Source organism: Ochotona curzoniae, unplaced genomic scaffold (genome assembly GCF_017591425.1).
Source record: "Ochotona curzoniae isolate NIBS_2020 unplaced genomic scaffold, NIBS_Ocur_1.0 patch216, whole genome shotgun sequence".
Lineage (NCBI taxonomy): Eukaryota > Metazoa > Chordata > Mammalia > Lagomorpha > Ochotonidae > Ochotona > Ochotona curzoniae.
Genome location: NW_024466769.1, coordinates 49,087 through 62,321, shown reverse-complemented (window position 1 = coordinate 62,321; position 13,235 = coordinate 49,087). Strand labels below are relative to the sequence as shown.

Below are 13,235 nucleotides of genomic sequence, written 5' to 3'. Positions count from 1 at the left end.
GCTGTTAACTATTGGATAAGAACTTGTCCAGAGAATGTTTTTGAACAAATAAAATGAAAAGTCAGTATTACTACCAGAGCAACCATTAGTTCTAAACTAGTCACAGGAATTCCAATATCTAAGTAACCCTTAGAACTTCCACATGTTTGAGAAGCCTCATGAAAACAAGAATGATGAAAACTCAAGACATACTTTTTTTATGGGTAGCTTTCATTTTCCCTTGGCTAAGAAAATAGTCAGACATTTTAAAAGTAGCAGGGCAGGCTTTGTGGTATAGTAGGTTAAGCTACTGCTTGGGAAACCTACATGTCCTATCAGAGTGCCTGGTTCAAGTCCTAAATACTCTGTGCTTCTGATCCAGCTTCCTGCTAATGTGCCTGGAAAGATAGGCCACCCATATGGGAGACCCAGACTGAGCTCTGGATTCCTGATTTTGGCCTGACCCAGCTCTGGCTAGTGTGGGCATTTGGGGCAGTGAAATAGTAGATAGAAGACTTTCTTTCTCGTTGAGTCATTCTGTTCTTCAAACAAATAAAATAAATCTCTAAATAATGTTAAAAGTAGGTAGTAAAGGAATTCTTATGCAAAAGATGAAAGTGTTGGGCATAATGCTGTTTTACGATAGCTAATATAATGTATGATATAGGGTTATATAATAACATACACACGAAAATGTAAAAGAATTTCCCTAGGGGTTGGACATATGACATAAAAATATTACCATCCAGAAGCTAAATACAAATCACCTGATATGGGTGTAAGACCTAGAAGTAAGATGCCAGCTGGGATGCACACATCTCCTGTTGGGGTGCTTAGTTGAGTTGTGGCTTCATTTTGGATTCTAGTTTCTTACCAATATGAAATCTGGGAGGCCGGATGATGGTTCAAGTAGTAGTTGGCTCCCTATCACTCATGTGAGAGACACAGATTTAGTTTGGGGTTCCAGGATCTGGCCTAGCCTAGCCCTGGTTGTTGTTGGTGTTTGGGGACTGAATCAGTCAATGGAACTTTGTTATATGATTCTTTCTGCCTCTAGCATAGATATAGACATATATACATACTGCATATACAAATAAAAAAATCACTTCTCTCAGGTTTAACTCTATAGAATGCTGGCATCAAGTTCCTATTTACTCTTTTCTAAAACACATAAGAAAGTTCACAGAAAAAGGAAATAAATGATTAGTTTATTTTGCTGCAAAAATTTTGGGATCCATGTATATGAAATGAAAGGTCTTCAAAATGTATATTATGAAAACATGTATTAATGGATTTCAAAAAGCCTTTCAACCGAAAAGCTATGCATGGCTTTAAAAATTCTTTTTGCATCAAAATAAATGCATAAAAATAAAAACCTTATTTTTACCAAGGTGACAAGAGGAGGTATTTATGCCCATTCTTTTCAAAACATCTTTCTTTTTAAAATTCTTAAAAAAAATTTTAACTGAACTAGCACTTCTGTCATTGTGAGACAGCTAACATTTACAATTTTGAGATTTATGTAATTATAAAGCTCACCTGTTTTAAGTATGTATTTTAATGGTTTTCAGTGTATTTAGAACTGCACAATCACCACCACTATCTAATTCCAGAACATCTTCATCACCTCTACTAAAGAAATATGTCCATTTTTAGTTATTCTCTGTTCCCAACCCTAGCCCTGAGTAACCACTATTCTACCTTTGTCTCTTTACATGTTTCCTCTCTGGACATTTCATATGACTGAAATCATATACTTGTGGTCATTTGTGCTTGACTTCTTTTACTTGGTATGTTTTACGTGTCATGCATGTTGTAACATGAATTACAACTTTATTCCTTTTTATGGATCCCAAATACTCATTCATTCACACACTATTTGTTGATTTATCAGTTGATATTTGAGTCTTTTCCCCCCCTTTTCTGGCTATTATAGAGGAGTACTGCTATGAGAATTCACATGAATTTCTTCGTGAACACATATTTTTATTTGTCTTAGGTACTGTGCAGCAAAGTATTAATCATGTCCAAAGAGAGGGTTAGCCCTTTGCCCTTAGCTTCTGAGAAGCAACCTCTAAGCCCTTGGAACACACTACCTGATAAGAGTACTTTCTGTTAGCCAGAGGCCTTGGGCCAAGTCAGTTTCTGCTAATGATGTGATTTATGGTGGATGCTTTGGGCCTTAGAGTATCATCCTGATCTTTGGAGGGATCAGAGACTAAGGTCAGCCTTGCTGACCATGGTCAGCTGTGTCTAAGCAGCTAAAATCAAATCTGAATACTAAGGATTTCTGAACTTGCTGCATTGAGAATACCCTGTGTACAATATAACATACTGTACCTGGAGAAATAAGCATGGTCCGCTTGACTGAACTTGGAGAGGGTAACGGGAAGCTCCCTTCCTGGTCTCTTTGGCACCAAGTTCTACCTATGTGTCTACTTCCTTAGCTTATTTTAATTCTGCATTCTCTCACTGCAATAAACCATAATTGTGAGTAGGACAGCTTCTCTGAGTTCTGTGAGTTTTTCTACTCAATTATTGAACCTGATAGGATTCCTAGGTTCTTCAACTGCAGGTACACACTTCGGAATTGCTGATTCATATGGTATCTCTATATTTAATGTTCTGAAGAACTGTCTCTTGCACAACACATGCACAATTCCATCAGTTACACACAAGGGTTCCAATTTCTCTGCATTCTAGTCAACAGTGCTTATCGTTTACGCATATCAAGTTGTATCTCATTGTGATTTGCTTACTTTTAAAATTTCCTCTATATGATTATGCTAATTGTAGAAAATATTGGGAGGGGTAGGGGGAATCCCCAATGCCTATAAAACTGTACCACATAATACAATGTAAACAACAATAAAAAAAGAAATACTTTTAGTAGAGAGAAAACGCTACCTTTACACATTCACATTCATAAGGAGAGTTTTTTTGTTTGATGAGCACTGGGTCAGATAGCATGGCTGGATAAAGACCTTGAAAAAGAACACCATGGCTGATGTAGGAACTAGAGCATTTCTTTTTTCTTTAAAGGAATATTTTGCTGCTTTCAAACAGAAAAGTGTCTTTTTGTTCTTCTCAAGAATTAGGTGACACCTGTCTGGGACACGAAGGGCCCAGTGCCTATGTCCTCAGTGGTTCCTGTTCTGCCACAGGATGGTGTCCATTCAGTTGCCCTTAATCTCCAATAATTCATGAACAGACAAATGAATGGTGGCAGATCATTTTGATTCACAGAGACAATGTCATAAATGATCCAAACCATCCAACAAGCTCACTTTAGTCACCATGTACTTAGAAACTCTGATACCAATACTGACCATTAGCCCATCTGATCTCTTTAACCCTAAGGGTCTTTAGGTCTGGTAAGAGATGTCACTGAAGTATTACTCAACTCTAACCAACTACATATGTAGACTCCTGAAGGACCAGACTGTCCTTTCTACAATTTCTACTGAAAAATTTGAAATCTGTGAGGAAAAATATCTATCAAGGCCTCTTTGTTCATTTTTGGAGCATTTCTCTAAATTATCTAAATATTTTATTATTTTCCCTCTGGCTCACTAAGTACATGCACTTATTTGTTTACCACTTCCCTATTAGCTGAAGATTTTTGTGTTCTTTTTTTTTTATGTTCACTTCCTTCATAGTCAAGCCCTTATTAGCCTGACAGTAAACTTATGATGACCCACCAAGTTTTTCTGATGTCAATATACTTATAAGTGACCTCTGACATGTCCAGATCTCTCTAATGTCAAGAGGCTTTTATCTGAACCTCAAATGTCTGATGATTCTATTCAGTATGGCTGGATGAGTGCTTGGTCTTCTCATTAGGAAAATCAGATTAACTCTAGGAAATAATGAGCAAGAACAAGTACTACGTCAAGTGCCACTAACATCAAGTTACGCACTGTGTTATGTTCTTTAACACCTTAAGTAGGTACTATTATAATTTCCCTTTGTAGGTGTGGAAACTGTTGTGGGCTGAGGAGTTGATTAGCATTTGTTAAGCTTGGCTCCTGCAGGAAATGGGCTTGGAGGCTAGTGGCACCTTGTCTGTCAGACTCATTAGCATCCAATTGTTCTGCTAGAGGCTTGGGGGAAAGGTATATATGGCTGAATAAAGGGAGGCTGAGAGAGACTTCTTCCACCACTACTGGTCTCCTGTAGGTGTCTGATTCCCTGGCCCTTGCCGTGTCCATGCCACCGGCCAGCCGGCCTGAACAGGTGGCGCCTAACGTGGGGCATGGCACGGCACGGCACAGCACGGCACGGCATGAACATCTGAGGCACCCCTGGACCTGCGAAGGTAAGTTTAGAATTTAAGAATTTTGCAGGGGCATTATTGATTTAATCCCCAGACCTTCTCCCCATTTAGGGGCACGAGGGACAATCTGAGGGACCCCTGGAACTTTGGAGGGGCATTATTGATTTAATCCCCAGACCTTCTCCCCATTTAGGAGCACGAGGGACAATCTGAGGGACCCCTGGAACTTTGGAGGGGCATAATTGATTTAATCCCCAGACCTTCTCCCCGTTTAGGGGCATGAGGGACAATCTGAGGGACCCCTGGAATTTTGGAGGGGCATAATTGATTTAATCCCCAGACCTTCTCCCCATTTAGGGGCATGAGGGACAATCTGAGGGACCCCTGGAATTTTGGAGGGGCATAATTGATTTAATCCCCAGACCTTCTCCCCGTTTAGGGGCACGAGGGACAATCTGAGGGACCCCGGAAATGCAGAGGCAAGTTTAGGATTTAACTTTGGAGGGGCATAATTGATTTAATCCCCAGACCTTCTCCCTGTTTAGGGGCACAAGGGACAATCTGAGGGACCCCGGAAATGTAGAGGCAGGTTTAAAAATTTTCGCAGGGGCATAAGTAAATTTATCAGGGAGCAATAATTCACTAAAATGCAGGTAATTAAGGGAGTCCGAGATCTGCTCCACTCACAAGGCACCGACAGTAAGCTTAAGGCCTCGCAGAAGTTCGTTGAAACTATCTGCGACGTATCCCCATGGTTTGCTCTCCTTGTAGCCACCTTTTTCCTCTGGCACTTGGTAAATATTGCTTTGTCATCCCGTCAAGCGGTGGTGCATCCCTTCCTTCAAAAATTATCTGTAAGAAGGGGGAGGGAGCCGCAAACCAGAGTAAGTAGACAGAAGGAACTCCAAACCAGGGTAACAAAGAAGGAGCTGCAAGCCAGAAATACAAGACAGAAGGAACATCGAACCAGCGTAAGTAGACAGAAGGAATTCCAAACCAGGGCAAATAAGGAAAAGAAACCGCAGAACAGACAAAGTCTAGAGCAATTGTGCAAAGTAGATTCAGAGTCCTCTTCTGAGGAGGAGGAAGGGGTAGAGGATGGAAGTGAGTCTTCCGAGGATCCCCCGCCCATTGGAAATTTGGCTGAATGCTTTTGCTGTCTGCTTTTTGATTCATCCAGACCTCCAATACCTGACTCTAAGTTTTCTGTTGCCTGGTTGTCCACCTGTTAAATATTTTTATAATATGATCAGGAAAAAAGGTAAAGTCAAGAAAAAAGATTTTACAGAACTTGTCCTGTAGGCTTGCAAATTGTACTTTGGTAGGTCTTTTGTTGTGATAAATGTTTGGCAAGCTAGCTTCATCTGCATATCCATGGCCCATGGCAACTTTTAGGGTTTTAGAATTCTAAGAAATACAAGTAATACAAGGCAGATCTCTTAAGTTTCATTTGTGATACTTTCAAAAATGTGAAATTTTATCTCAAATATTTGTTTTAGAAGTAAACTCTAACGCAGTACTAAATTATTTCAAGGTATAAGTTAGATTAATGTGGTATTGTATACAAAGCATTTTTATAGTTTTAAATAAGTCTTGTGTTTTTGGCTGGTTATCAAATTTCTCACTGCTTTAAATTGGTAAAGGTTTTGTATTTGTTTTAAAGGTATTTGAGTGATGATTCATGTCAATAACGGAGTCTAATCTATAATGCGTTATACTAACAACAAAAACCTTTTAGATATTCTTAGCCATCCTTAAAGAGGCATCCAAGAATTCAAGTTTCCAATTCTAGGGTTTCCCTTGGTATTCGTATAAAGCCTCAGGAATGCCAATGGATTTATCTCCCGTTTTGTGGAGACAGTTAATCAGGCTGATTGGATTAAGATTATTGCTAAATGGAGTAAAATTTTGTCGTGTCATAATGTACACACCTATGGAATTGTGAAGGTTTAAATTTTAGTTTACACACTTTTAATGGTTTAGCTCTGCAGTTGTATCTGGTTATTCACTATGTATTCTTAGCATAGCTATTTTACTGAAAAGACTAAAATTCGCATTCTTATTATGATAAAAGAATTTCATAAATGTGACTTTTCTCTCTCAAAGTCGTGGTTCAAAGCTATTTACTTGATGGTTTTTCAGCTACTGGTTTCTGGTGAACACTACTACTACTAAGTTTAATTGAGAACGATTTTTTTTTAAGTCTCCAAAAGTGTCTGTGTGTGCGCGCACACATGTGTGTCTTAAGTTTGTCTTCTGTATAAGTTGTTTAAAATTGTAATAATGTGTTACTGTCTCCTTATTAGTCAGAAAATGTTCTAGCTTTTTGTGAATTAAGTTTAAACTTCCTGTAGGAAACATTTTAAAAAGCAGGTAAATTTACACATCTGTCTCATCAGCTATCTGGATCCTTAGCTGCAAACCCAGGACACATAATTTGCATATCAATAGTAAATGCAGGTTGCCTTGAGCTCTGAATTCTGCAGACACTCCCAGAGCTTTCTGATAGGACTATAAAAGTATCTAAATGATTTTAAAACTTTGCTACAAACTCATTTACTTTGAATAAAGCTATTATTTGACAGTTTTCACTCTATACTGTCCCCATAAGAGTAAGCAACCTGGTAGCTCAAATTTAAGCCTTCCTTGCTTACAATCTTCAAGGACAGATATTATGGAACGTGCCAACCGTACTATCAAGGATTATCTTACTAAAACTAAAAAGGGGGAGTATAGCACTCCCCGAGATCATTTGAACCTTGTATTATTTATCTTAAATTTCCTAACATTGGATGCTGAAGGACGGTCTGCTGCAGATCGTCATTGGAATCCATCTCATAAGGAGAAGGGTTATGTGATGTGGAAGGATCCCTTGACTGGTCAGTGGCAAGGCCCAGATCCCGTCCTCATATGGGGGCGAGGTTCAGTTTGTGTTTTCCCAGAAAACGAAAATGCTCCAAGGTGGATTCCTGAGAGGCTTGTCCGGCAAGCTCCTGCTGCTGAGTCTTGTGAAAGCTCAAGACTGGCCAAGATGATGGCATTTGAATCGGAAGATCGACGGGACAAGCAAGTATATTAGACCTTTATATAAGTATATTAGTATTTGGTAAGCACCCCTCTCTTTATCTTTTCTTTGTCTTATTGAGAGAGGAGTTAGATTGGGTACCCAAGTCATTTTCTCAAAAAATATAAAATCCCCCACCGTGTCTTAGATTTACCAAGGGACAAGGATGCTATTAACATATCAATTCCCCACCTGAAGTATAGGCCACTACCTCTGGCCATTGTGGGAGGGCCTCAGGCCGATCTCTATCATTGAAAGGAGGGCAGGAAGAAGTAATACACATCTGCCCTAGGCCTGGAATGTCCTATGTCTGGCACCTTTGTGGCCTTTTGTCCCAAGGCAAAGTGCCATGGAAGGCAGTAATTTTCTTTGTTTATGGATTTCATGCTAGTTTCTCCTTTAACCAGACTATCAGACTATCTGGTGTGCGACCCCAGCTGTTAGGGGTCTGGCCCAACCTTTATAATAGCTCAATTTCTGCCTGTGCTTTTTCTTATTATTCCCCTGTTATTACCACGGGGAAAATACCCACCTTTTCTATGTGGCAGCTTTGTGGGGTATGGACATGCACTGGCATGCACCCCGTTTTTCCCTTCTTTAGGAATGCAATTATTCCTATGGAATTTATCAGTTCCATCTCTCCTCTGGACTTGAGGACTCGCTCACGTGGATGTACCTCAGCTCCTTGAATTTTGAACTTGTGTCTGCCTGTATTATCCCTATGTTTCTCTCTTACATACAGAAAAGGCCTCTAAAGTGAATGACACCGAGTTCCAGTGCACTCTTACAGCATGCTAGAATGGCTATTGTGATTCTGCTGTTATCCTGCAGCCGCCCTGAATCCTGCCTGTGCCTGTTGGGACTGACGGAGAGGCCTCTGTTGGCCTGATAAGCTCAAAAGAGACTTTGGCATAACGGCGACCATCGTAGCCAGTACATCAGCAGCCGCCACCAGCAGCTATCGTGGTGACAGTGATCGAGGTCGCAGATCAGACTGCCAGTGTTATGGAACAACAGGACTTTACTATGAACATGAGGGGTGGGCACGCTTACGCTGTAACTGTGGGTTGATTTGTTGGCATAGAACAGCAGATGCTGTGAGATTTGGTTTGACCTCCTGTATTCCATCATATGCCTCTTTGTGTGTAACCCCTGTAGTGCAAAATGTTTCTCCAGGCCCGGGAATTGCTGTCTGCGCATTGCTACCGAACTAAGATGTTTCTATGGTCAGGGCCTCTTGTCTCCCATTATGCCTCTATGTATGTTTCACCTGTGTAGTGCTATGTTTTCCCAAGCCCAAGAATTGCTGCCTGCTCGTTGCTACCGAGGTAAATCACTCCTAGCCATGGAACAGGGTAACCAACCTCCCCAAGTATGGTTTGTGCAGCTGCAGCAGACAACGCGTTGGATGGCAGCCAGTGACGGGTAAGATGGACCGGGCACTGACCAACCTAAGACAGGGGCTCCGTCATGCTACGGAGATTCCCAATGACGGGTAAGGCTGGTAACCTAGAGTCCACAACCTAAGACAGGCGCAGACAAGTCTGCTTTAAAACAAAGAAGGGGGATCTGTTGTGGGCTGAGGAGTTGATTAGCATTTGTTAAGCTTGGCTCCTGCAGGAAATGGGCTTGGAGGCTAGTGGCACCTTGTCTGTCAGACTCATTAGCATCCAATTGTTCTGCTAGAGGCTTGGGGGAAAGGTATATATGGCTGAATAAAGGGAGGCTGAGAGAGACCTCTTCCACCACTACTGGTCTCCTGTAGGTGTCTGATTCCCTGGCCCTCGCCGTGTCCATGCCACCGGCTAAGCCGGCCTGTACAGGAAACTGAGGAAAAGAGATATTAGGTACCTTCTCCAAGTCACAGGTTAAACCAGGATCTGAATTCCAGCAGTCTGCCTCCAAAGCCATAGTTTAAAACTATTCTACACTTTCCCTCAGTGAAGATCTAAAACATTTGGATCTAGATTGAATGGGCTTGAGAAAAAGAGATAGAAGGACCCTACAGAACTCCGGGAACGCTGGTGGTTAGAGAGAGTGTGTTCAGGGTCTGGTCAAAATTCACAGTTGCCCGGGGAACCTGAGTTGAACCCAGATCTTAGGATGTGTTCCAGAAAAACCTTGTTTATGTGTGGTCTACAAGCTAACAACAAGAACTAAGAATGTTTTAATACTCTTAAACAGTGAAAAAATAAAATGTGAAAATTATATGAAAACTTAAATTTCGAGGTCTATAAACAATAGAGATAACATTGCCAACACAGCCCTAAAATATTTATTACCTGGCCATTTATTTAAAAATTTGCCAACCACTACTCTAACCAATCAGGCCCCTTGAGCTCTTCTCATACATGTCATTCCAGGATCACTTCCACTGCAGGGATTTTAACTGGCTGCTTCTTCTGCTTGGAATATTTCTACTCCAAAATCTGCATAGTTCCTTTTTTCCACTCTTGTTTTAAAAATTTGGATTAGCATGGGATACATGCATATTTTTAAAAGCTTCAATACAACAGTTAAACACATATTCCGGTAAATCAAAAAGAGCGGGCAAACCAGCCTTTGAATTTGCTTGTTTTTGTGTTTGGAACCTACCAGGTCTACTGTTCTAGTTCTTTATACAGAATGTAACACATGATCATGAGCCGCAGTCACTCCAAAATACTGGAAAATACCAGAACCTGTTGGACTCTCATTGTAGATAAAGCTGTTGCTTGTGACATCAGCTTATGATAGTCTTAGTTGCTTTAACTTCCAATCCACTTCCTTGCTAATGGTCTGGGAAAAGCAACAGAAGATGAAACAAGTGCTTGGGTCCTGCAGTCACATGGGAGACCTGGAAGAAGCTCCTGGCTTCAGCTTAGCCAGCCCTGGCCCTTGCGGCCACGTAGGGAGTGAACCAGCAGATGGAAAATGTCTCTTTCTTATTTATTTTAAAGATTTATTTTTTTTTTTTATTGCAAAGTCAGATATAGAGAGAGGAGGAAAGACAGAGAGCAAGATCTTTCACCCTCTCCATCCGTTGATTCACTCCCCAAGTGGCTGTAGCAGCTGGAGCTGAGCCACTTCCAGGTCTCCCATTTGGGCTCAGGGTCCCAAGGCTTTGGGCTGTCCTTGACTGCTTTCCCAGGTCACGAGCAGCGAGCTGGATGGGAAGTGGAGCTGCCAGGATGAGAACCGGTGCCCATATGGGATCCCAGCAATTCAAGTTGAGGACTTTAGCTGCTAGGCCACTGCACCAGGCCCTTTTTCTTTCTATAACTCTTTCAAAATAAATTTTTTTTTAAAGATTTAGTTTTATTATTTTTTATTGGAAAGGCGGATATACAGAGAGGAGAGACAGAGAGGAAGATCTTCCATCCGATGATTCACTCCCCAAGTGAGCCGCAACGGGCCGATACTATGCCGATCCCGATCCGAAGCCAGGAGCCTCTTCCGGGTCTCCCACGCGGGTGCAGGGTCCCAAAGCTTTGGGCCGTCCTCAACTGCTTTCCCAGGCCACAGGCAGGGAGCTGGAAGGGAAGCGGGGCTGCCGGGATTAGAACCGGCGCCCATATGGGATCCCGGGCGTGCAAGGCGAGGACTTAACCACTTGCGCCACCGCGCCGGGCCCCAAAATAAATTTAAAAAAAGTTAAACAGGCAACAGAGTTGTGGTATAAGAGGTTAAACTGTGGCCTTTTTGGGTGCTGGTTTGAGTCCTAGCTGCTCTATGTCTGATCCAACTCCCTGCTAAGTGTACCCGAGAAAGCAGCAGAGGACGGCCAAACTGCTCGTGCATCTACACCCATGTGGGAAACTCCAGTGAAGCTCCTTGCTTTGACATGACCCAATCCTGCCCATTGGGGCCATCTGGGGAGTGAACAAGTAGATGGGAGATCTTTCTCTGTCTCTGTTTCTCTTTAGCTGCCTTTCAGACTATTAGAAATAAGTTAAAAAAAAAAAAACCCCACCCAGAACTTGTTACATTTGCCCTCTCTTGCCTTCAAGTCTATGCTGACATTTCATTTTCATACTGAGTCCTACCCTGACCATTTTATTTAAATTGTAAACTCAGGCTCCTGTCCTGCCTATCTTAACTTACGCCACACTTTTGCCTTTCTATAGCACTTAACCACATTCTAATATGCTGCTTAACATTTTGTGCTTCTCATTTATTTCTCCCAACTAAAATATAAACTCCATAGAGTGCTCTTTCCTGCTGCTGCCGCCGAGCTGCGTGGAAACGAGGCCTGAGTGCGTTCAAGATTCGGCTTCACTCGTAACCCACCGCCATGGCCGAGGAAGGCATCGCTGCTGGAGGTGTAATGGACGTGAACACTGCTCTGCAAGAGGTGCTCAAGACCGCCCTCATCCACGACGGCCTCGCGCGTGGCATCCGTGAAGCTGCCAAAGCCTTAGACAAGCGCCAAGCCCACCTCTGTGTGCTGGCATCCAACTGTGATGAGCCCATGTATGTCAAGTTGGTGGAGGCCCTGTGTGCCGAACACCAGATCAACCTCATTAAGGTTGATGACAACAAGAAACTTGGGGAATGGGTAGGCCTCTGTAAAACTGACCGAGAGGGGAAACCCCGTAAAGTGGTTGGCTGCAGTTGCGTAGTCGTTAAGGACTATGGCAAAGAATCTCAAGCCAAAGATGTCATTGAAGAATACTTCAAATGCAAGAAATGAATAAATAAACGTTTGGCTCATAAAAAAAAAACTCCATAGAACAAAACTCTGTTGGTTCAAACAGACTCAAAGCCTGGCATATAATTAGGCACAGACATTTGTAGAATAGATGTAATTTCTTAAAATAAAAAAATTGAGGGCTTCAATTTGGCAAGACCTTTATAAAATGAAGAATCTGAACTCTAAGAAATGAAAGAAAAATATCCATGAAAATAAGGAACCTCTTTCAGAAAGTTTCATCAATCCATCTGTTAATCCATTGATCTAATTGTTATTATCTGTAAGTTATGTCAGGGCTTGGGAGGAATTTAAGGGTGAAGCCACCTGAGCTTAGTCTAAGGGGGAGGAAATAAGCTCATAAATAACTACAATTAAGGGAAAAATGTAGGTAACGCAGGGCTGTAATGTAAATCCAGGCCTGCTAGGGTCAAGGTTAACATTTCCTCTTACCATAGTTATGCTGCTAGCAATTAAAGGTTATAAAAAAAACAGCCCTTAAGACAGCAAAAGTAGGGAGAAAATACAAATACAGGCACTATAGCAAGGACAGTAAGTAAATTATTGGACATAAGGTCAATGAGCTATTAAATGATTACAAAAGCATGGAAGATATTTCATATTTTAGTAAAAAAAATGTGCATCACAAACGAATCTATGGTACAATAAAATATATTTTCTAGATAAATACTGAGCATTAACAATGAAGAGGTAGTTTACTTGTACCAGAGGAAATTTACAAAAGAATTATACAGTCTTGACTCTTAAGGGGCTCACATATGAGGAGCAGTGACTAGGAGAGACCTGAAACAAACAGGCAATGAGCTAGGGCAAAAGACCATTAGATATTTTTTTTTAAAATAATTTTCAAACTGCTGTACTTAAAATAAGTAAAAAAAAAAACACAAATAAAAGCATGAAGAAATGTCTAACTCTCCTAGATATAAAAATTAATTTAGAAAATTAAAAGGGCCTTCAGGAGCCTAGATTGTATTATTTAAATATTCCTTCCCAATAAAAGAATCAGGGGTTACTTGGGAAAGTAGTGGATTCCAGGTATGATTCAAAGAAATCTGCAAGTGCCCTGTGTGATGGCTCAATTGGCTAATTCTCCCACATGGGTGCTGGTTTGTGTCCCAGCTGTATTACTTCCCATCCAGCTCCCTGATGGCCTGGGAAAGCAGTGAAGGATGGCCCAAAGGCTTGGAACCCTGCACTCATGTGGGAGACCCAGAAGAAGCTTCTAG

The 13,235-nt window shown here is 41.4% G+C and overlaps 2 protein-coding genes across 2 annotated transcripts in view; one reads left to right on the top strand and one right to left on the bottom strand.

Moving 5' to 3' along the window:
- The window catches only part of LOC121166710 (protein Jade-3-like), a 43,929-nt gene that overhangs the window by 7,767 nt on the left and 22,927 nt on the right, over positions 1–13,235 (bottom strand). The window lies entirely within an intron of this gene.
- Positions 11,518–12,022, top strand: LOC121166721 (40S ribosomal protein S12-like). Its single transcript, XM_040995974.1, has one exon. It carries the CDS (start codon positions 11,593–11,595, stop codon positions 11,989–11,991), a length of 399 nt encoding a protein of 132 aa, XP_040851908.1. The 5' UTR covers positions 11,518–11,592; the 3' UTR covers positions 11,992–12,022.

What these genes read in the sequence shown, in the direction of transcription:
- LOC121166721 (XM_040995974.1), top strand. Translation starts at nt 11,593, where the DNA reads ATGGCCGAGGAAGGCATCGCTGCTGGAGGTGTAATGGACGTGAACACT.